Raw genomic sequence first — 24,429 nt, 5'->3', positions numbered from 1 at the left:
TTTTAAATCATGGCTAGTCGAGTTCAGCTCGAGTTCAGTGGATCTTGAGCTTGGTATTGAGCCAAGTTCAAGCATGAGTGTGAGACTCAATCAAGCTCAAGTTGCTATGCACCAGAGCTTATGAACAGACTCTAGTTTGAGTTTGCTACTGTATCGGGTAAATTAGAGCCCACCCCTAGAATGCCGATCCCCATGGAACTGAGTATCCTACCATAACCGAAAGTGGCCGTTCATGTATGTTTCTTCTCTACTCCAAAGGCACGGGTCACGGCATACCTCGATGAAGTGCAAATGGAGTGGGCGGCATCTAACCTGGAAGCGCTTGCAGCATCAATTTCCAAAGTCTTTCTTCTGTTGCTTCACTTGATTGATAAGGTAATATCTGTCTGAACCGTGGGAATCTTTTTGATGCTAACTTTTCTAGTTATGGAGTATTGATACTCGGCTTTCGACTAGAATGATTCAGCACTTGTGTAGGCAGGATCTGATATCATGCTTTTGCTCACGTTAACTAGAATCCGGCGGGGACAAATCCGAGTGAATTATTTCAGGCAAGTTTTGTGGGCTGCTCCGAGGCATGTTCTCATGTCTTCCTATGTTTGCGATTCCTGAGTTTAACTTGAACAGTCATTTCGCTTTAGTTTTTGAAGTCTGCTCGTTTGGTTTCTCCTTCCTTTGGTTCTTCCCATGAACAAGCAAAACGCCGTCGCCTGGATGATGAGACTTGAGTAGTACAGTTACAATCAAAGTTACATTTTCTTAATCTGTAAAAGATAGTAAGTTTAAATTAGATAAATATAAGTAATTACCAATTAAAGATGATTTTGCTGCTTTTCAGTATATCTACAATCTAAATATGAAAGAAGAACAAGAACAATTTATATAGGTAATTTACCAAATAAACAGGATTAACAATATATTATCTTGGTATAATTTAGATTAGGTTATTCATTAGATGGACCTGACCCATTTAGTTAGAACCAAATTACATGGGTCAAATTCGGATGACGTGGTTAAAAATCTTTTAATATCTTGTCAAGTAGGTTAACATGTTTTGATGCTAATAGTATTAACTTAAACCTGGTGCCTTAATAGCAAAAGGTCATAAAAGTGATGAAATTAAATTTGTTAGTATAGGTTTGTTTTCTTCATCCTTTAGATTTATACCCACGCGTAGGTTGAGTACAATTGCTATTCACATTTATGGATTATGCAAATTGGTCAGAGCTAACCACTGAGGGGTTAGGGGTGGAAATGCGTGCTTGAGGGAGCAGGTTTTGCAACCTGTATAAAAGCTAAACTTTCCAAATTACGTAAATTTAATGCACTTTCGATGCCCGTTTTGTTTATGGGTAACCAAAATAACTATGATATAATAAAATGCTTTTCAGAGAAAAAATTGTAAATTTAATGCACTTTCAATGGTTGTTTTGTTTAGGGGATAACAAAATAATTATCATGAAATAAAATGTGTTTTCAGAGAAAATTCATCAGATATATTTCGCTCGATGAATTCAGTTCGAACGAGCACCGAAAAATTCATATGATTGGATCAATTTAAAGATGTCGTATCTACACGAGCCAAGCTTATCCGATAAAATGTTTTAATAAAGATAAAAGGCGGACAAATTAGCTAATATTTCGTGAATTGATCCTCCCACGCGATCTAGAGAAATAAAATTAAAGAAGGTGGGGTTTGAAAAATTCAAACTGCGAAATCAACCGAGGGATCATGTTTCGCGTAGCTATTTGGTTTTGTACGAGGTAGCTCGGACGTTTGACTTTTCTTTCTACACTTTGGAATTGGATGAGTGTTGCAGGTTTGAACACCTGTTAAAAGCGATAAGGCCCTTCCCAATCCGAACGCCACTCCAACTCCAAGGATCTTCCGCTATATATATCCCCCCCTCATCCCGGGGGTCAACTCTTTCTTGGAAACCCTAGAAATCCACAGCCCACGTTCCGCAATCCAAACACCCTGTTCCTCCTTCCTGCTTACGGTCCCATCCCCCACAAGAAGGATCTGCAAGATACCGAGCGCGAGATCGGTAGTTCTGGCCGTCGACGATGGATCTCTGTGACGTCCGCAGCCGCCACCGACTCCGGTCGGCTCTTGATTCGTTCACGATCGCCTGCGAAGCCTTCTCCGAACACCTCCGCTCGATCCCGTCGCCTCAGGTTTCCCGTAGATCCGAGCTCGAGGTTTCTTGATCTCGCTGTCCCTTTTCGCGCCCTCTCTCTCTGTCTGTCTCTCTCTCTCCCTTGCCTTCTTTTTTCGTCTCTCTTCCCTTTCGACGTTGTGCGCGCGACCGCGCTTGATTCTTTGATTGATGGAGGCCGAGGACGGTGAATTCGTGGAGAAAGACCCGTCTGGGAGGTACGGTAGGTACGACGAGGTCTTGGGCGAGGGCGCCTTCAAGACTGTCTACAAGGCGTTTGATGAAATTCAGGGGATCGAAGTCGCTTGGAACCGGGTCGATGTCGACCACTTCTCGGAGTCGCCGGCCCTCATCCGGAGGCTCTACGAGGAGGTCAACGTGCTCAAGTCGGTTAAGCACGGGAACATCATCAGGTTCTATAATTCCTGGGTCGATGAGGAGAAGAAGACCATCAACATCATCACCGAGCTTTTCACTTCTGGGAATCTGAGGCAGTACCGGAAGAAGCACAAGCATGTGGACATGAAGGCGATCAAGAACTGGGGGAGGCAGATCCTTCAGGGGATACACTATTTGCACAGTCACGATCCGCCGATCATTCACAGGGATCTGAAGTGCGATAATATTTTTGTGAATGGGTATGATGGGCATGTCAAGATTGGTGATCTGGGATTGGCCATTGTGATGCAACAGCCGACCGCACACAGCGTGATTGGGACTCCTGAATTCATGGCTCCCGAGCTTTACGAGGAGGACTACAACGAGCTTGTCGACATCTACTCTTTTGGGATGTGTATGCTGGAGATGATTACTCTAGAATGCCCTTATGGAGAATGCAAGAATTCTGCGCAGATTTACAAGAAGGTCCTCTCTGGGGTCAAACCCATCTCGCTTGGGAAGGTGAAGGACCCTGATGCTAAGCAGTTCATTGAGAAGTGTCTTTTGCCTGCGGCTTCGAGGCCGTCTGCGGTGGAGCTTTTGACAGATCCCTTCCTTGCAATTGTTGGATCGAAAGCTTCGAAGCCAGAAACAGCTCCAAAAAGCTTATGTCCATCCAACGAGGGTGGAAGAGGAACTGCTCCAAGCTCAGGTTTTGAGTTGCGGATTTCCATGGGGTGTAATGAATTTCGACTAGCAGGGGAAAGGAGTGATGAGACATCAATTTCGCTGACATTGCACATCGTGGGTCCTGAGGGCAAAGCCAACAAAATACAGTTTGCATTCTATCTGGATTCCGACACGGTGGTCTCAATTGCTCAGGAGATGATGGAGCAGCTTGATTTGTCAAAACACGATGCTAACGTTGTGGCCGAGTTGATGGACCGGTTGATCGTGGAGATGGTGCCCAGCTGGAAAGCTTGTGTCCGTGACCTGCCTCAAGAAGCTTGTGTCCGTGACCTGCCTCAAGAACAAGTGCCTCAGCCGTTGCCTGCCGTGAACTCACAGATCTATAAGTGTTCGTTCGATCTGTTGTCCCTTAGGGAAGAGATAGTAGAAAATAATAGGAAGAAGTGGATGGGAAAGAAGGGGATACCAGTTATCTGATGTACCTTTTCATTCCTTTCTTGTTTTTGCAATGCTGTAGTTACCATCATCTTTGGATGATTTGTTGATTCAGTCAAATACGAGGTTTCTTCAGATCACCTATGTTGCAATTGACGTTTATCTCTGCAATGTTGAGTTTGATTGCAGATTAAGAGAAATTGCGATTTCAGTGGTTAGTTTGGCCAAGTCCACGGTATTCCGTGTAAACGTAAGATGCTGCGCAGATAATCTCGAACCCTACATTTTTCTAGCCACCGCAAAGCAGTTACATTTTGACGGGCAAAATTCCTTCTGGCATTCATCCGAAGCCTTGCAGAAAATAGGAAGGCTAGAAACCCTACGCTTGAGCGGATATCTGATGACTGCTCCCTTGCATCCTGTCAAGTAGAACGTGTTTCGGAAACTTCCCACTTGACATGTTTAGACTTGTAGACTTCCCAGTTCTAACCTGACTAGAAGTTGCCTGTGTTCTCACTGATGTTCTTCAAAGAAGTGGCTATTCCCAATCCCAACGATGGGGCCTGATTTCTGTCATCTGTGTATTTTCTGGAAGTTAAAGGGGAGGGGGAGTCAAAAAGAAGAAGAAGAAGAAGAGGAGGAGGAGGAGGAGGAGGAGGAGGAGGCCCAGACAAGGAAACTTACCCAGACAGCGTGCCCTAGCAAATATTACACTTACATTCAGTATTAAACAGGGCATTCAGAGGTCTTAAATCCGGAACTGAAAATCACGGTATTTCGAATCATTTAACGACATGTCCTCGACTTTTGAATGAGCAACACCTGCATGCCTGAAACAAATCACATGAACAGACTTTCCAATAATCACCAAAAGTTAACCTTACCTAATCAAAGCCTGGAAAACAGATGAGCAAAATACACTCTAATTCAGAGTATAAGAAAGCTTTCACTGAAGCAGCTTATCAGGACCCTCAGTGAGTCCCCATCTACATACTGGAAACCACTTTCAGCCTCAGAGCTCTCAGTGTATATTCCAGCTTGCTAGATTCGTTCCTGCTAAGCTGCCTAGATTTCTGTGGGAATGAGAAGGAAGCTGTCAACATCATGCTTCATATGACTTGGGGGAAGCAACTTATGGGACTAGAAATTCTTGATATTGAAGACTGTAGATAGCACATTTGAGACAAATTCCAAACGAACATCTTCTGACCTGGATGGTACATAGACTCACTCAATAGTGTTCTGTTTGCAGCAAAACCCAAAAAAAGACCAGCTTCAAATACCCTGCTGCTCATCAAGCAAGTGTTCTGTCTCTTTCATGCTGAATTCTTGCTCCCCCCATGGTTGCCTCTCCAACATCTTCGTTGCTTCTTTACCAGCATTACAAGTCTGCAACTTCCTGCCCAAGCTGTTCAGGCCACTTCGTGGTCGGCCTAGTGGTCCTGGGCCGGATGGGGGCATGTAACCCAGGGTTCGATCCTTGGGGAAAGGGGGAAAAAAAAACCTTCGTCTGATCTGCTTTTTCAAATGAAAATGTCAACACTACAGGAAGGAAAAAGAGGCTTCTAATTTTCTTTTCTTTTCCTTCTGAAATAAAAATGAGAGAAAAAAAACCAGCTCAAAAGCGAATTACTTCCGGATTCACATTGTTTGAAGTATCATTTTTTTCAGTGTAGTACAAGACTCCATCATGCGCACGTTTGATGACTCTCAAAAAATTACATTAGTAGAAGAGGCGGTGGTAAACATATAAAAGAATAAGTAACACAAAACAAAAGATGGAAATTAAGAAGAAAGTGAGACTTATAGACATTATAGTTAAGGGTGAGTTGTTTCACGACGGGTAGGTCTTGGACTTGTAACCCAAAGCCTACCCTGGAATCGACCTAATAGGTTGGGTCTAGTTTTAGGATCTACACGAAAACCGATCGATTCCTTCCCCCTTTCTTTTGTTTCAATTTTGTATTCCTTGAAAGGGCAAATTTTAGTAAAACATCCCCTAATTTACAATCGAGACATGGTCATACAATAAATAAGGGTGAGCGCTTTTAGGGTCCGTAAATTTCAGACTTAGAAATTGGAACCTATCGTGTTGGGACCGGTTTTCAATTTATGGAATATGGAACCTATCCAAAACCTAGAATCGGAATGGACCGATCCTTGGACCGGTTCTAACCCCAAGTTATAGTGAAGAATAAAATGATCAATTTCGATCATTCATCAAATCTCTTTCTTAATAGGCAATTTAGATGGATGTAGATACGAATAGTATGGATATAGAAGTATAGCTAGAAGTTTAGATATAGATGGTTTAGATGGTAAAGGAGTTTTTTTTTTCCTCTCATTATGGTCTTGGTTCTAGTCTTGTTGGGAGTACTTCAAGAATAAAATCCTAACTTACTATGTTGATATAAGAGAGTGTGCCCCTAAGATAGTCCAAGAAGGTGAAGCAGTTGAGGCGCGCGAAAACTTGTACAAGTACTATTCGACATAGTATGAATAGATACAGTATTAATTAGGGTGAGTCTATAGTTCTCAAAAGACACAGCACCTTTATAATCTTTTATAGTGGTATTGAATGCACTATATTCTTAATGTTCAACAAATTTGATTGCGAACGATTGTGAATTTTGGTTTTTCGATAGAATAGAATCAATTTTTTTTTTAATTCTTGTTTTTGCTCCAAATCTATGCACGGAAATAGAATCAGACAATTTAAGGGTGAGAATCATTTACGTTACCAAATATTTTTCTCATCTTTTTTTGATTTGGGAAAAAGAATCAGAAAATTAGAATCATTGTGGAAATAGGTCCCTAAATTGTACTTGTTAGATATTATGAAAGGAAAAAGAAACAAAACCGGTTCTACCTTGAACCGAACCGGGTAGACCCGTTTACGGCTGCCCAGTGCCCGCGACCTTCCCCTGCCCTCGCTCGCCGCTCTCACTTAGAGCGGGAAAATTTCTCACAGAAGAGAGAGAGAGAGAGAGAGAGAGAGAGAGAGGAGGAACAAGAGGGATTCTTCTTCAGGAGTTCGAGAATGGCGCCAATTTTGCAGAGCTCACAACCTTGGGTCGAGAAATAGTAGAAATTCCCTCCTTTTCCTTCTCACCTTTCGTGGATTTCATGTTCTCTTCGTTTCAGTTGTGTTGTTCCTAGTCAAATTCATCCTTGTCTTTTTTATCTCTTGCAATCACCAGTCGACCGAAACAAGTGAAGGATGTGGCTCACCAGGACGAGGTGGTTCGGGTCCTCACCAACACTCTCGAAACCGCTAATGTGAGTCGCTTCTCTGATGACGATGTTCATCACCTTCTCTCGTTCTTCAATTCGAGCCCTATAAATGTACGTGCATAATCAAGTAGTGGGTTAATTTTTTTTCTTTTTTTGGTGCAGTGCCCGCACATGCTCTTTTATGGCCCGCCGGGCACCGGTAAGACGACCACTGCGCTGGCCATTGCTCACCAGCTTTTTGGGTAAGACACTGGACTGCAGGTTCTTGATTGGTGATTTTCTTGAGCCTTTTTGGTAGGCGCCTCAAGCAGGAATTTTTGGTTTTATACAAGTGATTGTGCTGGCTTGGTGATGTAGAAATTAGGGGCTACAAGATTCTGCCTTCCATTTCAGTGTGTTTAATGCTCTTGTGTTATCGTCTGGTTTAAATTGTTAGCTATTAGAATTAGAAAGCTAAAACAGCAGTTGAGATAGAGTTTCTGTTATCAATTCAATAAATTTCTTGTGCTAATCCTGAGTAAATCAAATGATCTGTGGCCATCGCTTGCAACACAGGAGTTTCTTTAGTGTTATATTAAGCATGATTTTCGGCCATTTGTGCTTTTTTGTTTTAGTCTGTTCACTAGTATCTTTTGACAGGCCTGAGCTCTACAAATCTAGAGTGCTCGAGCTCAATGCGAGCGATGATCGTGGAATTAACGTTGTTAGAACTAAAATAAAAGATTTTGCAGCTGTGGCTGTGGGATCTGGTCAACGTCAAGGGTATACACTCTACTTCCACATATTTACCCTCTTCCATATGTGAATTTCATTCCTTCGTAATAGGTCTTCTGCTTTGATCCTATATAGGGGCTATCCCTGTCCACCATACAAAATAATCATCCTGGACGAGGCAGATTCAATGACAGAGGATGCTCAGGCATGTCGTTGTTCACTCTTCTTTTCCGCCAATAGGTACATTATTAGCTTTTGTTATGCTTATGTCAGATAGATTGCACAGAATGCTCTGAGGCGTACAATGGAGACATACTCTAAAGTCACAAGATTCTTTTTTATATGCAACTACATCAGCAGGTACAACTTCTTACTTAGCTTTTCTTTTGAAGCATAATTAACACATGTTTAGTTTCTATTCATTGTAATGTCACATTTTCAGTTGAAACAGGAGTGCATTCCACTTTGCTTTATAACTTTTACTTACTGTAAGGAGAAGGCTTTCTAAAATAGCTATCCAATTGGAGTGACAAAGTGACTTTATGCTTTTTGCTTACTTGGAGAATTTTATGCTTGGAAGGTAAGCCTCAATCTTTTTTGGCCTTATTGATATTTGTATTTGCAATTTTTGTAGAATCATAGAGCCACTTGCTTCCAGATGTGCAAAGTTTCGGTTCAAGCCGCTTTCAGAAGAAATAATGACTAGCCGTATATTGCACATATGCAAGGAAGAAGGTCTCAATCTGGATGCCGAGGTTTGGCTCTAATTGTTTTTCTCTGGCTTCAAAGATGTTTTTCGCACCATTTTGCAAATTTTTTCTATTTGACATTGTCTAATGTTTCCTGTTATGGCAGGCTTTGTCAACCTTAAGTACAATCTCTCAAGGTGATTTGCGTAGGGCTATCACATACTTACAGGTATAAGACAGTACATGGTGCATGAGCTCCAGTCTTTGAGGTGTGGTTTTCTTGTCACGATAAGATACTTCTGCAGCAGTCGTAAATCATGCTTTTGCGTAATGGAGCTCTTGAACACTGTAAACCTTTGACGGTTGCTGTTTCGCGTAATGAAAGCTGCAAATTTGATTTCTTTTTGTTTTGTATTTTCTGATTTTATCTTTTTATTTTATTTTATTTTGGGGTGGGGGTCGGCGGTGAGCGGATTTTGTCCTGAATTGGAGTCTTCAATATATAGCAGAAGATTTTTTCTTAGTAATCGGGGGAAGGTTCATGTAGCCTGATACTTTCCAACTCTCCCTCCTGCTGTTGGTACATCTAATCTGCTAAATCTTTAGTTGATCAGCGCTACATAAATATCACCAGAGGACTTTACAACATTAGCCAAGGTTGACGTTCTTCTACCAGAGGGAGTCCTTGCTTTGAAATTTGGTAATAATTACCTGGCTGGATGCTGATTGCGACTTGAATTGATCCTTGAAAGGGACACTGATGTATTTGACTTGTGTGCACCTTCTCTTGCAAGGAATAGATTTTGGATCATTGAATCTGCTTTTTATCAATTTGATTGTTTCAGCACATGGTTGATAAGTTTTCTGGTGGTTCAGTTTTTATACTTAGAAACCTTTCTATATGTATGGATTGGTCTTTCGTTTCGTTGAATTGAGGGCATCTCAATGTTGCCAACAACCAAGAAATCGATATAGCAACAGGAGGGCATCTTGAATTGCTTAGACACTTAACATCGATGCCATAAAACTTTTACCATGGGAGAAATTATTATGAAGAAGTCAGCTAGTAACTTCACAAGAAGAATAGGATCAAACATTTCATGCAGTGCTATCCATCCAATTTGTCTTGTTTTAATTGTATCTTTATGGTGTTACTTTGAAATGTTAAATCTAGTCTTACTGTCTTTTTTTTTTTTTTGGGTCGAAATCTAGTGTTACTGTTAAAATTGTAATATTTTGTGTGATGTGTAGACTCCCTTCCCTCCCCGAGTATTTTAAATCTCAGTAAACTAAGCTACTATTTTTGAGCTTTGCAGGGAGCTGCTCGATTATTTGGATCATCAATTACTTCAAAGGATCTAATAAGTGTTTCTGGGGTAGTTATTTCAGATTTTACTTTCTCTATTCCTGGTCATTGATTATCCTTTCATGTATGTATCCCAATAGCATGCTACTATCAAAACTAAGGTAATATTGAACTGAATAATTGGATGCCGATAAGGTGCTGTCTTTAAACATGAAAAGAAGTGTTATGATTTTAATATGAAAAATAAGATATATGTTCTTCAAATGAGTAAGCCATGTAATTTGTTTGTTTGAGTTTTTTGTGAACCATGCTCCCAAATAGTTTTGTCCCCAAAAAGTATGCATGGTAGCTGCAGTTTCTTCATCCTAATTGGTCAAATGGACTGTAGTTATTGTTTGAAGAATACAAAGGATCTTGGCTTTGAGTATTTGGTCCGATTTTATTATGTGGTTGGAAGAGGCCTGAGTTCAAGGCAAAGGATCTTTAGCCTGTTGAACAGAATCCTGCATAATAGGATAATCCTACTTTTCCTCCTCAATCCAACTTGGGACCAATTCTGTAGCATTCAGGATATTTCTATGCTATCTGGATCTTAGAATCGTATCGCCCTACAATCTGGATCTCAATTCAAAATATTTCCTTTTTAAATGGAACTTAAAATCTTGGACAATATAGCGGCCATCCTTTGCTAGGAAGTTGTCATTTTCCCCTTCGTTTTCCTTTTGGAGGTCATAATAGCCTTTTTCGTGCGAATTCGAGTGTGAGAACCAGATTGGTTTCAGCTGAAGGAGAGCACTTTCTAACTGTTACCTTTTTATTTTTATTCTTTTGACATTTATTATCTTTGTATCCTTTCCCTTTCCTTTATCCATCTCAGAATAACTTGCATATGATTCCTACATCTTAATTCATCAGGTAATCCCACAGGAGGTTGTTGGGGCACTTCTTGCAGCATGTAAGAGTGGCAACTTTGACTTGGCAAACAAGGAGGTCAATAATGCCATCGCAGAGGGATATCCAGTCTCCCAGATGCTTTCTCAGGTATAGTGTGCTATATTTTGGCACGTGTCCTTTCTAATGTGAACTTATGGACTTACATTAAGCTAAAACTTTCTCTTATTCTAGTTATTTGAGGTGGTTGTCGAAGCAGACGATATTTCAGACGAACAGAAGGCTAGGATATGCAAAAGATTGGGTGAAGCTGATAAGGTTAGCTGCCTATGATGAACTTATGTGAACTGTTCAATATTTTTACATTAAATTTGGTGCGACTTCTAACTGAATATATGATTAATCTGAGTAATGGTTGATCATGATATGACCTTGACGCTAAAACAATATTCACCTTGTGTTTACAGCTGGTAAGGATATTAAGTACTTGTATTTTCCTTTTTTCTATCCCCACTTGGCTAATTGTGCTATGATTCACTTATTGCTTATGATCTCATTTCGATGCTCTGAACAAGTACAGAATTCTGTCAGATTGTGCTGCAACAGTAACTAGTTCTTCCAGGCCTTGTTGTAGTTATAGCAATGTTCAAGAGATTATTGGATATCATTTGAGGCTAGCGAATTGTGTTCTCATGTTTTGTCGATCATACTTGTTTGTCACAATGTGAACACCGACTTGTTTATATGAGGAGTCACACCGTATAAGATATATTGCACGTTTTAGGAATAATTACTTCATATACAGGCCTTTCAGAATGTGTGTATCCAAATGTACATAAATGCATGTAAACTTTATGTTTCGTGAAAGCATAATTACTACAAATATGTTGAGCCCTAACAAAAATATTTTAGTTGGATGCTGCCTGCTGAAGTGCATTGAGAGTTGATCATGTTCGAAGAAATTATGCTGTTAGACAATTTAGGTACGTATAAGTAAGGGTTGGCTCTTTTCTTGTTCAGTGTCTTGTTGACGGCGCGGATGAGTACTTGCAGCTTTTGGATGTGGCTAGCAACACCATGCGAGCTCTGTGTAACATGCCCCAAGAATTCTCTTATGAGACTTGAGGGACCTGAAAGCTTCGGATCCAGAGAAAGTTTGTAATAATAGTCTAGGGAGACATTGGAAACTAAGTCTCTAAAAGAGTATAATTATTAGATCCGATGCTCTGCTACGTTGCTGATGAGGGAGTTTCGAGTTGCCTCCTTTGTCGTTGTCTTTTGCAACACATCCTCCTTAATCACTATTGGCCTGCCAGAACTTGCCTCCTTAGCTGATACAAAGGTCTAATTATTGATACATTTGTGGTTTGAGTGTTGGCTAAATGTGCCTGAGAGTATTTAGGGCTTGTTCTTATTTTTGTTCTTGGGTTAAATGAGAGCTTATTCTTCCTAATTTCTACTTTGGAGGCCCGAGATGGACAGAGGCATCAGGACCAATGTTATTTAGGATGAGCAATCTTGTTTGCTTGCACTTATTATGTACTGCTTTAACAACAGTCGATTAAATTAATGTGCGAGCTCTTGTGTAGCTTTGTTTTTTAGTGTACAACGAGACAAAAGAGGACATGCATACATATATATGGTTGCTTTTGATAGATTTGGTGGAAACAAAGCTTTGGCTGTGGGCATGCTGGAGCTATAATCAGATCTGTCATTCCTGAGTTGTGAAAAGGAGCAATCTACATACTTTCTTCTGAAATGAAACAATTCATCTCATCATAGTGTTGCGGTCATGTCAACTTAATCATCATCATATGTCCATCCTAGTGTGCAACACAACCCCCCACCACCAGCTTCAATCATGGTCACATTTGAATGTGAGAAGAATCTGCATAATTGCTACTGATTTTGTTGATGCCCTGAGGTTCGATTTGAATTAGAGGAGCTAGAGTTTTCGATGAATTGAGCTCGAATTTGAAACGACGGGGAGATTTTGCTTTTGCTTTAGCTCTAGCCCGGAGAGATTTTGCTTTCAAATATCATAAGCAACTAATTTGGCTATAAAAAAAAAAAAAAGAACTTGTGTAATCAACACAAAACAAAAGAACTAGTGTATGTATAATTGTCACATAGATTGATAAATATAAATAGGATTCAATTCGATTGCTGGTATATCTCGTAGGTTTACGTGGTAAAACTTTATGAACTCGTGAGGCATCATCTGTTTGTCAACCCAACGACCAACATCGGCTTCTTTTGAAGAGAAGTATTTTGATAATTGCAAATTACGGAAAAGTATCAAAAGAGTCATAAACCTAATGCATTGGTACTAATTCAGTTTTAAACATTTTAATTTGATCAAGTTAGTCTAAAATCTTTTATATTGATATCGATTCAATTCACACGATCAATTTAGGTCAAGAATGATTGACATGAATGCTGGCCGTGCTATGAGTCATGATCGACGCTACCCGAGCAATTTTTTTTTTTTGCAAATTTTTTGATTTATTCTTTTGCCGACAAGGTGCTCTAGCCCGGGCGAGGGTCAACCTCGTCGAGCCTCACCCTCGCAAGACCTAGTGAGGCTACCTTGGCTTGGGCGAGGGTCGACCTTGCCGGATCTAGTGAGGGGGCCTCTCCGGCTCCCAAGCAAGGCCGACCCTTGGCCATGTTCGGCGAGGTACATGGACTATGATCTCGGCAAAAAGAAAAAGGGGAAGGGAAAAAAGAACAAATAAAGAAATGTTCACGTCGGTGCTGGCCGTGCCACGTAGAGCACTTGATATCCACGTCAATTATTTCGGATCTAAATTGGCAAGATAGACCGAATTGGTACCATTTCAAAAAAGATTACGATTAAATTGATCCAATCAAGAGATTCATGATTAAATTAATACCAATGCAATATGTTTAGGATTTTTGGAGTACCTTTCCAGCAAATTGCGTAAACTTTAACACTAACTCTGAAAAAATTTCTAGTTTTGGACGTTGCGGGGAACGAGTAGGGTCTGCTCGCGACATCAGTGTCGGCGGATTGCAAGAGTTCCGTGATCAATCAGGAGCGCAAATGTAGATTGGTTTGACCGTGACCCTCTCCTCTGTTTGAATTTCAGAACATTCAGTAATTACAGTAGCGACGGAGGGAAGTTTGTAGTGGTGGGATGGTGCCGGATTTCTTTGAATTTTTTGTCAGGAGCTTGGAAAAAAAAAAACAAATCATGTCCCCATGTTAAAATTCAAGCTTCAATTTTGGCTTCACATGGAGAAAAAAAAAATTGGTTTTTTTTTTTTTAAAATTGATGTCCCTGGCTAAATCAAAGGACCAAAATGGCCCTACCAATTAATCCCACACTCAATGCCTTTAATCTCGCCTGACTCAACTCTTGAAATTTCCGCTTCCCTCACCTCCTTATAACGCCCGCATCCCCACTTCCTTCCTTCGGACAGACTCGTTTCGTTCATAGTACAGTTGTAGCAGCGGTTAAGGAAGATGGCCATTGACGATTCCTTCAAGAAACCAGGAGCCGTCCCATTCAAGTGGGAGATCCGTCCCGGTGTCCCCAAGCACCAGCACCACCGCCACCGGCAGCTGCCCCCGCAGCCTCTGCTGCAGGGGGCGGAATCTCCCCGGCGGGACCAACATCTGCCCCCGCCGAAGCTCAAGCCGCCGCCCGCCGGGCCCTCCCTCCAGTTCCTCCCGCCGCTGGAGCTGCGGGCCGGGTCCTTCCGGTCGGCTCCTCGCACCCGCTCCGAGCGGTGGAGGCTCGGCCCGCCCATGCTGGGCCAGCCCGAACGCGTCTCCTCCGGGCCGGGATGCTTCCCCGCCGGGCCTCTCTCCAAACTGAAGGAGAGCAAGGGGAGGAGGGCCCGCAGGACCGGGCCCGAGCCCGAGCCCGACTGTACTTCTGATCTCGAGACACTGTCCCGGTTTTCTGTTTCGACCCGGCGGTCGCTCTCGCCGTGCTCGTCAGCCTATCGGTCCGTCGAGTCGTCGCCGAGACTGTCATTTTCTTCGTACATGAGGTCTCACCAGTCATCACCTCGGTGCATGGGCGATCCAGAGTGGGCGGGGTTCGGGCTCTTTTGAAGCAGAGATCGATCCACAACGTCCACCAAATCGACACACGAGCACGCCAGAGTTACGCCCACAACGTGGCAAAAGGGGATTGCTGTGGCTTCGTTTTGTGATTAGAAAGTGAGCGATTAGGGAAAGAACGTATACGTTGGGTTAGAGTTAGCAGAGGATAGACAACCTGCACAAGATTGGTCTTGGGATCTTTGTATGTGTTGTATTAGAACAGATTAAAGCTGAATGTGAACTTCCACGTTTGAAGCTTGATCGTAATTACATTGTCGTTGTGAAATATGTTGTTTGATCGAACTCCGATTGAACTTTTCAAAGTCCGACACTATCGAAACTCTATGAATTATCTTTCATCAATCAATGCGCATCCGCCTTAACTTTCTTGCTGCATCGAATCCATCTCCCCTTCTTCTTCCGATTCACTTCTCTTTCTAATTCTCATATCATGTTAAACACGACTACCACATCCTTATTTAGATAAATCGGTATCCTAAGCAGTTCTGAATTTTCTAAAGTGAATGATATTTTTATTTTGCTAATTTAACTTTTTTTTTTTCGAATGGTGGAGATTTGTTACGCATTTCAATCCGACGGTGGAAAATTACAAGCGCATCATATCTAGAGGGCGGTGGCAGCACATATTTCGTGGGAACTGTAGCTTGACTTGCTTGTTCATGTTATTTCTCTTTGTCATTAAAGTTTGACATTTTTATGTTCCCGAACTTCCGTCGCATTTTTCCAAAATAATAAGGCAGTCTCTTAAGAAATCTGAAGTAAATTTGCGATTTTTCAAATCGAACAATGTTTAATTACATTGAAACTGAAACGATGAGACAAATTGAGAATCAAATGTATGATCTGAATGCTCGAGCTTCAATCCCAATTGCTGAATTCGGAAATATTATGAAGAAATTCTCAATCCGACGTGACGGGTCCCTCTGGTCCGGACATTTGAACGTTATATGGGAGTTGAACAGAGCACAAAAGTCTGTGCTGCTCCAGAGCATGATCTCCCCGAGACCTCTGATCCGCAGCTACGTCTCCGTCGTCAACCAAGTCCTCGCCGTTATCATTCAAAACCGCGAGTTCGACGCAAAGTTGGCTTCTTCCGCCACGCCCAACTCACCTCCTTGGGACACCGAATCAGTCTCCCAAGTGTTGCGGTCCATACCCAGATGCTTGTTCCAGTCCTCTCGCTCCATCGGTCGCCAAAAGACCTTCCGTCACCGAGCGCCTCTGAGGCAGCGCAATCTGAGGCGCGAGTCCCGGAAGCTCCGCGAGAATGCGCTCGTTCTTGGTCCCGCAGCTCACAGAGACCCCCAAAGGGTCGAGCTTGGATTGGACAAAGCCCTCGAGTTCTACTACTGGGTCGAGTCCCATTTCGGCTTCGTGCACAATGAGATGACTTGTAGAGAGATGGGTATTGTTTTGGCTAGAGGGCATAGGTTGAAGGATCTGTGGGAGTTTCTTAAGACGATGGATAAGAGAGGTAATGAGCTTGTCACTACTCCCACCATCACCTGTTTGATGAAAGTCCTAGGAGAAGAGGGCTTTATTAAGGAGGCGATGGCCGCATTTTATAGGATGAAGCAGCTTCATTGCAAGCCAGATGTTTATGCGTATAATACCATTCTCCTTGCGCTTTGTAGAGTAGGAAATTTCAAGAAGGCTAAGTTCTTGTTGGAGCAGATGGAATTACCGGGGTTCAGGTGCCCCCCTGATACTTATACGTATACGATAATGATTGGTTCATACTGTAAGTATAGTATGCAAACTGGATGCAGGAAGGCCATTCGGAGGAGGCTGTGGGAGGCGAACCACTTGTTTCGTCATATGCTTTTCAAGGGTTTTGCTCCGGATGTGATCACGTATAACTGTTTGATTGACGGGTGCTGCAAAACGAATCGGATCGGGAGGGCATTAGAACTTTTCGATGACATGAATAAAAGAGGTTGTGTCCCAAACCGAGTCACATATAATTCTATTATTAGATACTACAGTGCTGTTAATGAGATTGACAGAGCTATTGAGATGTTGAGGAAGATGCAAAGCATGAATCATGGCATACCCACTTCGAGCTCGTACACTCCTATCATTCATGCTTTATGCGAAGCAGGAAGAGTGATTGATGCGTGCAGTTTCCTCATTGAGTTGGTTGATGGAGGTTCGGTTCCAAGGGAGTATACATATAAATTAGTTTGTGATGCGCTCAACTCTTCAGGGGCAAGTGGTCTGATAGATGATAAACTGCATAGAAAGATTCAAGATGATATAGAGAAAAGGCTTAGGCAGGTGATGAAGGTGAAACCAATGGTCGCTCGCTAACTGTTCTGACAGCTCAGCAAGATTCATCATGTAAGTGGAATTGGAGGTTCCAAACATATGGATCGGTCCTCAAGGTTAAATCTTTTATCTGAGCAAGCTATATCACATCGCAAGGAGAATAGATACAAACTAGGAATGAAGTTGAACGTAACCGTATCTCCCTATATGGCGCTGCCTTGCGAGAGAATAATGTTTCTATCGAATATTCAGGAATCGAATCTGGTCAAGCATACGAGCTCTGTCACCAGTCACCCATCATTTGACTGGTGTTCTCTCTCTGTTCAGGTAACATGAATTTTTCTTCCCCACGACTCCTCATTAGTCGTTATGATGAGCAATGTCAGTCTATAGCCTATATCGCTAGGGTAAATTGCTTGGAAGCATATTTTACTGTCATGATCTGTCTATAGTTTTCTTGTATGCCTGAATAGTTTTATCCATGCTTCTACTGGCTTGTCCTCTGCACGACACAGGAAGTTCTGGTATCTTTCTCCAGCCGAGGAATTCCGCATCTACAATCATCTTTCCTCCAGATAACACAAATAAACTATGTGATATGAATGTTTTCCTCTAAATATTTTCTGCATCTAACCCAAATGCTGGGAATTTTTTCAAGCTCCGGAAACTGATGAAGATTGGGGTGGGTGGAGTGTGTGTCGCCTTCCCATAATTTCTTGTGACATGAGTATTGTAGATGCTTTATGATCTTTTAACTTTGTTGAGATGTCAGTACTGGTTTATTAAAATACGGAACTGCAGTCTGTTTTTGTAACGGGAATGAAAACACTTTTGTCATTTACCTTTGCATTCTCCTTCTTGATCTATCAGACAGTCGAGTTCTTCGACAAGTCAAAGGTTCTACCTTAAGCATTAAGCATGTTCATGCCACTGTGGAGTTCATGCCATTGAAGAAGCATAAGGAGGGAAAAATATCTTGTTTGGTAAAGAGTGAGTTGCTTTTATTTTGGTTTACCTATAGGTAACCAATGCAAGGTACATGCTGGCAGGAGTGTCAAGTTCAAGGACGCACTCCTCCATCTATATTTTTTTGCACCCGTGGCTTAGAGAAAAGCCAAAGTTTCTGCTCATTCCTCTGTTGCTATGAGCTTGCACTATCTTATGGAGAGAAAATAGGAAAGAGCTGTTTTCTGAACTTCTGCATTCCCTCTTCATGCTTTAACTTTTCGGCTTGCAGGCGCTCGATTGGGGTCCGCATTGGAATGGCGACGACTTCACATTCTCTCAATAATAGCATGATAACGTTAAATCTTGGAAATGCTGGGCTTTGTCCGTGTTATGAATCAAGGAAAAATGATCTTGTTGTGTCTTGAGTTTCCGAATTGTGTACTGGTTTTTATACTACTGCGATCCAAAAGGATGTGTCCGAGGCTATTCAATTGTCTCACTGTGCTTGATGATATATCCACAGTTTGGGATCTTTGTACAAAAACCACTATGCCTTTTCCGGCTGTAGTCAGGTCTGCTCTAGAATCACTTCTATGATGATACCACTGGCTGTATGAGTAGAAGCATATCCTTTTCGCTCCATAAATCCAGCAAGATTTCCTGTTCAAATGAACAACAAAACAACCATCCCCACCAATGCTTGTACTATGAAGTGGAGTTGGCTACATGAACCCTCCTACGTCATTGTGCTCTATGTAAGAGAAGTCAATGCTAATTTTTTGTCTTGTATCCTCATTCCATGCGTGTTAAGATCTTCCTTACTCCTTTTGATCTGCATGTCCATTTTAAAGTTGCATATTCTCACTCGGAACAGTCTGAGGTCGCCATGGCATTTGTATGAATGGGCTTCTCTAATTACAATTTTTTCTCGAGTATCCACATAATGCAGCATTCTCATCTTTGTTATACTCGTGTGGTACTCAATATTGATGCGTGATTGCCCCATCATATTGGTGTCATATGGGAGGGAAATAGGGAAATGCCTGATTGCATAAATTGAATACTGTTCTAAACATGTGCTGAAGAAAGACGTGAAGTGACAAACCTTAAGCCAATTCTCGGCAGAAGATCCAGGGCACGTCAAGTACATTATGTCCCCCTGAAACTGGATCGTAAACTCGCTTGATTGACCCCGGTGAGATTTCAACCAATCCTTAGTTGATAGTCAAGGTCACGTAATTAGTACCTGGGCTCATCGAAATCACGATGTCATTTTCTTGTTCCTGAATGGGCCTTTTTTCAATTCTTTTAGGTTTATGCTCTACTAGTAAAAAAGTTTGCCCGATTTTTATTTGCACATATAGGACAACACTGATACCACGTCTTTTTCCTATGACTTACTTCTTTTTCAATTCAATTCATGTCTTCTGTCAATGCCAAGTATTGGGTGTATCTATCATACTATTCTTGTTCTTGGATTTCCACCGGGATTTTAATTAGTTCAGCGGTCTCGCGTCCCTATACTTGCAAGGACCAGGAGTTTAAAAGAGGGTGTCTTGGCTTAGTTCTTCCTTCGACTATGTTGGGAAGTTTATCAAGTTTATGAGAAATGGGAGAAAGAAGGAAGTCTAATGCAGCTACATGATCCAAACACATTGACATGTCGAATTCGTTTATCTCCCAAAAGCATTTCAGATTAAGTAACGGATTTGTAGTTCCATTGACTAACCCAATCACAGCCCCACCAACCAATTGGAAGTACGAGAGGGAAAGGATGAGAATTTGTTAATAGAGACATTGCAGAATGCAGAGCTTCTCTTTGATGCTTCTCATCAAATTAAAGATATCAGGATGTTCTTTTGTGAGCTCCTGAGGATGTTCAGATACTTGGCTTGTTCTTCTCTCCGATGCCTTGTCGTCTCCATATATAAGACTAGCTTGTGTGCTACTGGGAAGATTACCAAAAAAAGTCATAAACTTATTGTGATTGTGCCAACTGAGTCCTAAACCTTTTGCATTTATGCTAATCTAGTTCATTTGGCCAGCTGGCGCTACGGGTGAGCGGTTCTCTGTTTGATCTGTCGGTCTCGGTTCCCAATTTTCAGAACCGAGCACTGGACCGTCCAGTCTGGTTTGGTTCCGGGCAGTCCAATGAAATTAGTAAATTGTCCAATAATCGAGGTGAAAGAACGCCAAATGGAGCAACTTCGGGTCCATTTTATGAAAATACATGGCAGGGACACGTTTTCTAGTTAATTCGCGGGATTGGGTGGACCACTGATTCGATTCAAGGAGGTGCATGTGGCGACTGGCGAGGATACGTGGGCTTCTTCACTATGTCATCGCAGAGGATGTCATCACAGCCTTCACAGATGGCGTTATGCTCTCTTTTCTGGCCATTTTATTGTGCTTGTGTTGGAGTGATTGAAACGCGTTCACAGGAGGAAACTGGGGAAAGAGGAAAAAGAAAACTTTCTCATTGGTCCCTTTAAACCAGCGCCACCCGTGTTTTTCACCATGTCTCCTCGACGATTTAGGCCCGTTAATCATGCGACCGATTGCCGTTCATGTGAGCGAGGTCTTTGTTTCTAAAGATTTAGGATTATTTTAAAAAAATTAAAATCGGCCGGTCCGGTCTGGTCCGGTCCTATACCATTGGAACGGAGAATCGGATCACCTGGCCACCGATTCCAATTTTAAGGAATGAGAATCGGACCTCTTCCTTCTAGAACCGAGAATCGGATCGGGCGATTTTCGGTTCGGTCGGTCCTACTTGTTCACCCCTAGCCGATGCTGACGTGGCCTCGTCGGTGCTGATGTGAACACTTTTCAATAATTTTCAAAATTTTAATTATTTTTTTTCTTTTCTTTCTCTTTTTTTTCCATCTTCCTCCGGCCCGGATGTCGAGGCTAGAGGAGAGGTTGGAGAGGTCAACGCCGTTAGCCCCATCTTTGGTCGGTTGCCATGGTTGACGACCAGCTGGAGGAAGAAGATGGAAAATAAATAAATAAATAAATAAAGAAAAAAGAAAATAAAATTACAAAAAAATCAAAAAATTTGAAAAATATTAAACTATCATTAAAAGTTAGCCATGTCGGTGTCGGCTGGCCAATTGGACTAAATTGACCCAATTATAAAAGGTTTATGACTTAATTGGTAAAAAAAAGGAGATTTATGACTAGATTGACACAATTGCCATAGGTTTAAGACTTTTTTTATAGTCCTCCCATGGTTATAACCCTAAAAGGCATGAGATCTAGCATGAGAAAAGCATTCTTTGGTGCTGTCTCATATGATCAACTGGCTATATATCGGGGAACAACCCTCGGACACTCAACTGGCTATTTTTCCGGATTATCATTTTATTTTTCCTTTATCTTTCTATTTCCTTTTCTTTTCCTTCCTTCTTCCTCCAGCCTGTCGCCGCTGGCCATCAGCCAGAGGAGAGGGTTGGCGAGGTCGACCCCACCGGCCTTTGATGAAGCTCGCCCCCGTTGGCCGTTGGGGAGCGAGCAATTATGGTAATAGCAGATGAAATAAGAGTCACTTTGCTTCCGTTCGAAATGCATTTAACCCATCGACTTTGTTGAGTTACTTGGCTAATTACGTACTTCAGAAAAGGGATTACACATTCGAATCTCAGATTACCTTCTCCTCTGGTCAGAGGTTGAATCCTTTGGCCGACTAGTGACAGCATGACCTCCAATCACGTGAACCCAAAACCCTGAAAATAAAAATAAAAAAACTTTTGTAACAAATTAAGCCCGTCTCAAATATGATTGTGAACACAGATTTATGCATCTGATTATCTCATCCTGGTTTAGACTTTGGAAAGTCCGTGCTTGCTGCTTATACTTGAAGCCCTTCAGGAATAAGAATGAGCCCCGTGATAGGATTCTGGAAGGCAATCCTAGATGCTATGTTGTGCGGAATAAGCGATCAAATAACAAAATAGACAGAATAAGAAAATAAATCGGATACCGGATGTACGTAGTTCGGTCGTAGAGACCTACGTCCACTGGGAGAGCAGCAACGAATTCCACTATAGATCAAGCGATACACGGAGATTACAGACCAAACTTGAGTAACTCAAACACTCACAGTGTTTCCCAAGCCCCAATTATATTCAAAAATGTACATAGTGTTTAGCTCACAATTCTTAACGAAATAATTTCTCAATCTCGCAAAGGAATTACACAAATCTAACCTCAAGATTTAATCGGCTTCGACACTTGAATTCTTGATGTAATTCCGTGAACAAAACCAACGAATGTAAACCCTCTCAAGCACTCGACGACGAGACGGCACTTCAAGCAATCAGTACATGTATTGCACGCCTTCCACAATGGCCAAGACCCGCAGCTATATATATTTTGCCAAAAGGATAATGAGACCGACTTCCACTTGGATAGGAAATTCGTGGGATACAGTCAACCAACTGTAGCTTGGACTTTTCCCTTGTTGATAAGGATAGTGGATATTTGAATTTTAATCTCCTTTTCCTTTTTTTTTTTTCTTGCTTTACCAACTTCAATAACAAAGAGTATATTTCTTTGCTAAATACTTCGAATATCCATGTCAATTAAAATTCATCCAAGATCAGATTTCATTCGCGGACTTAAACTCGAGACATATTCTATCATGCTCTATGAGGTCGAGAATTGAGTTAGAGGCTTATTCCTTTCGGCGACGTCAAGACTTTCTTTCCGCCGCCACTAACGTCGTGCTCGTCTTTTGCTGTCACCACCACTCTTTTGTTGTTTCTCACGTTAGGGTTTTGAAACAGCGCCCGGTTCATTGGTCCACTAATGCCGACCCTTCCCATGGTCCCTCACAAAGCAACCTTGGTGGCAACTTGTCCAATCCGAGGGATATCTACGTTTTCAATCGGCCTCAATAGCTATCACTGACTCAGTCGAGGCGAAGATGAGTGTTATCTTTCCACAAGGCTCCGTGCATTGGCCCGGATAATATTTCCGCAAGATCTCCTGCGTCCACAAGTAAGAGATTCCTTTTTGTCTGAATAGCCTTTAGCACTTCCTCATCGGCATTGGCCCGAGTTGATATCGTATTCAACGCCACGACCGATTTACAATAGGTGACATAAATTCTTATTAAATTTAACTCTTTGACAAAAAAAAAAAGGTTGGCTTTTTTAGGATGCCAACTCTTAGGATTCAGTGCACAATCACAACGAAATAGAGTGAAAAAACAAGAAAGATATACCAAGACACAATATTTATTTTAGTTCACTCTTAAACTAGGGTTACATCCAATAGAAAATTTTACTGTAATTAGGGCTTAATAGAGCGGGAACCCTTGTTTTACTGTCGATGGCGAATATGAATTGCCCCTCAATACCAATTGCCTCATATTGTTCCACCTCTACCATCATGCTTTCACAATTTATAAACTGTGCTGAATATGTGAGGAGCGAATCATTTGTTTTTTTTTTTTGGAATGCCATTTTCACAACCGGAGTTGCATTGTGGATGCAGGCATTTTTTTGAGGCTGTTATCTGTCGTAAGATGGTTATCCTCACCTCGGACTGTTCTCGGTCACCACCACCTCCACCACCTCCATACCATTGTTGAGGAACTATTGTAGCAACAATAATATGTGTTGTAAATTAAATCGGATAGCAATTGATCGCGGTGGAATTCTAACTATAGATTCGCGCAATATGATGCCGTATTTTCTCTTTTGAGAAAAACGTAAATAACACAGCAAAAATAAAAGAAGACAAGAAGAGCGATACACTGGAAGTTTTTATGTGGAAAATCCGATGCGGGAAAAATCACGGGGCGCTAGTCCAGGAACTGCTCCACTATAATCAAAGGATTACAAGTGACACTCTAATGGTGTCTCTTTCACAATAAATCCTCACAGTTGTCACAAAACACACCATCACTTGACGAACTCTCAAGATCACTCGTGTTTACTCATTGTTGAGAACTTTTGTGATTTTTCTGGAGTAATTTTCTGGTGCACGCACAAAATCCTCCACTCAATCGCTCTGTTATAGTGGTATATCTCCATCCAAATTAGAATCTTCTTTAAACGATTTCACAATTGCCTCTTGATTGAAAATCTCTCTAATTTGGATAATCACCAGAATTGATTCTATCATGGTATTCTTCCTTATCAGCATCCCACCATAATAGGACTCCTTCCTATTAGGTATTCTTGATGAGCAATCATCGGGATCTTTCAAATCAAATCCCGAACATGTTGAGCTGCTCCCAACAATATGTTTATGACTCAATTCACTCTTTTGCTCAACTTGCAAATGACTCCCCTACCCAATCGCTGCCTGCCCACTTTAATTCAAGGATGTTTTTTGTCAGGAGAAAGATTAAACAAAGATTTCTCAATGTGCTTGTGTCAATTTATGCAATGGAATCGCCAATTGCATGCAGCTAAATCTGCTAGCAAAGGCTGCTATATATTCTGAAAAATCACTTATTTGATAAGAGACGTGATATGAATTTTCGAACATACATTTGAACGGTCCATTTCTTTATCGACCAAGATAGAGAACACAAATGGCTTCTATAATATCTCTCCAAATGAGTTGTGGGATTCTGTTGATTCCATCAATATCATGCAAAGGTAC

At 41.6% G+C, this 24,429-nt stretch overlaps 4 protein-coding genes across 6 annotated transcripts; all 4 read left to right on the top strand.

Moving 5' to 3' along the window:
* The first annotated feature begins 1,785 nt into the window (after window positions 1–1,785).
* LOC115751416 (probable serine/threonine-protein kinase WNK11) lies at window positions 1,786–3,797 on the top strand. The gene has a single exon (XM_030689327.2). The coding sequence runs from the start codon at window positions 2,331–2,333 to the stop codon at window positions 3,702–3,704; it is 1,374 nt and encodes a 457-aa protein (XP_030545187.1). The 5' UTR covers window positions 1,786–2,330; the 3' UTR covers window positions 3,705–3,797.
* A 2,785-nt stretch (window positions 3,798–6,582) lies between these two features.
* Window positions 6,583–12,084, top strand: LOC115751387 (replication factor C subunit 2). Its single transcript, XM_030689282.2, has 12 exons — window positions 6,583–6,746; window positions 6,863–6,941; window positions 7,059–7,138; window positions 7,536–7,658; window positions 7,746–7,815; window positions 7,897–7,970; window positions 8,245–8,365; window positions 8,466–8,528; window positions 9,616–9,675; window positions 10,521–10,646; window positions 10,731–10,814; window positions 11,517–12,084. The coding sequence occupies exons 1-12, from the start codon at window positions 6,703–6,705 to the stop codon at window positions 11,619–11,621; spliced, it is 1,029 nt and encodes a 342-aa protein (XP_030545142.1). The 5' UTR covers window positions 6,583–6,702; the 3' UTR covers window positions 11,622–12,084.
* Window positions 12,085–13,953: 1,869 nt separating this feature from the next.
* LOC115751388 lies at window positions 13,954–14,940 on the top strand. The gene has a single exon (XM_048274072.1). The coding sequence runs from the start codon at window positions 13,987–13,989 to the stop codon at window positions 14,581–14,583; it is 597 nt and encodes a 198-aa protein (XP_048130029.1). The 5' UTR covers window positions 13,954–13,986; the 3' UTR covers window positions 14,584–14,940.
* Window positions 14,941–15,368: 428 nt separating this feature from the next.
* Window positions 15,369–18,204, top strand: LOC115751386 (pentatricopeptide repeat-containing protein At1g77405). Of its 3 annotated transcripts, none has more exons than XM_048274071.1 (2): window positions 15,369–17,190; window positions 18,101–18,204. In XM_048274071.1, the coding sequence occupies exon 1, from the start codon at window positions 15,382–15,384 to the stop codon at window positions 16,903–16,905; it is 1,524 nt and encodes a 507-aa protein (XP_048130028.1). In that variant the 5' UTR covers window positions 15,369–15,381; the 3' UTR covers window positions 16,906–17,190; window positions 18,101–18,204. The 3 variants fall into 3 exon arrangements, with proteins under 3 accessions (XP_048130028.1, XP_048130027.1, XP_048130026.1); XM_048274070.1 differs by lacking the exon at window positions 18,101–18,204 and adding an exon at window positions 17,885–18,031; XM_048274069.1 differs by lacking the exon at window positions 18,101–18,204 and adding an exon at window positions 17,734–18,031.
* The last annotated feature ends 6,225 nt before the right edge of the window (window positions 18,205–24,429 follow it).

Source organism: Rhodamnia argentea, chromosome 2, assembly GCF_020921035.1.
Source record: "Rhodamnia argentea isolate NSW1041297 chromosome 2, ASM2092103v1, whole genome shotgun sequence".
In the NCBI taxonomy this organism is placed as follows: domain Eukaryota; kingdom Viridiplantae; phylum Streptophyta; class Magnoliopsida; order Myrtales; family Myrtaceae; genus Rhodamnia; species Rhodamnia argentea.
Note: the sequence above shows the minus strand (reverse complement) of the source record. Positions and strands in the feature narration are given on the sequence as shown.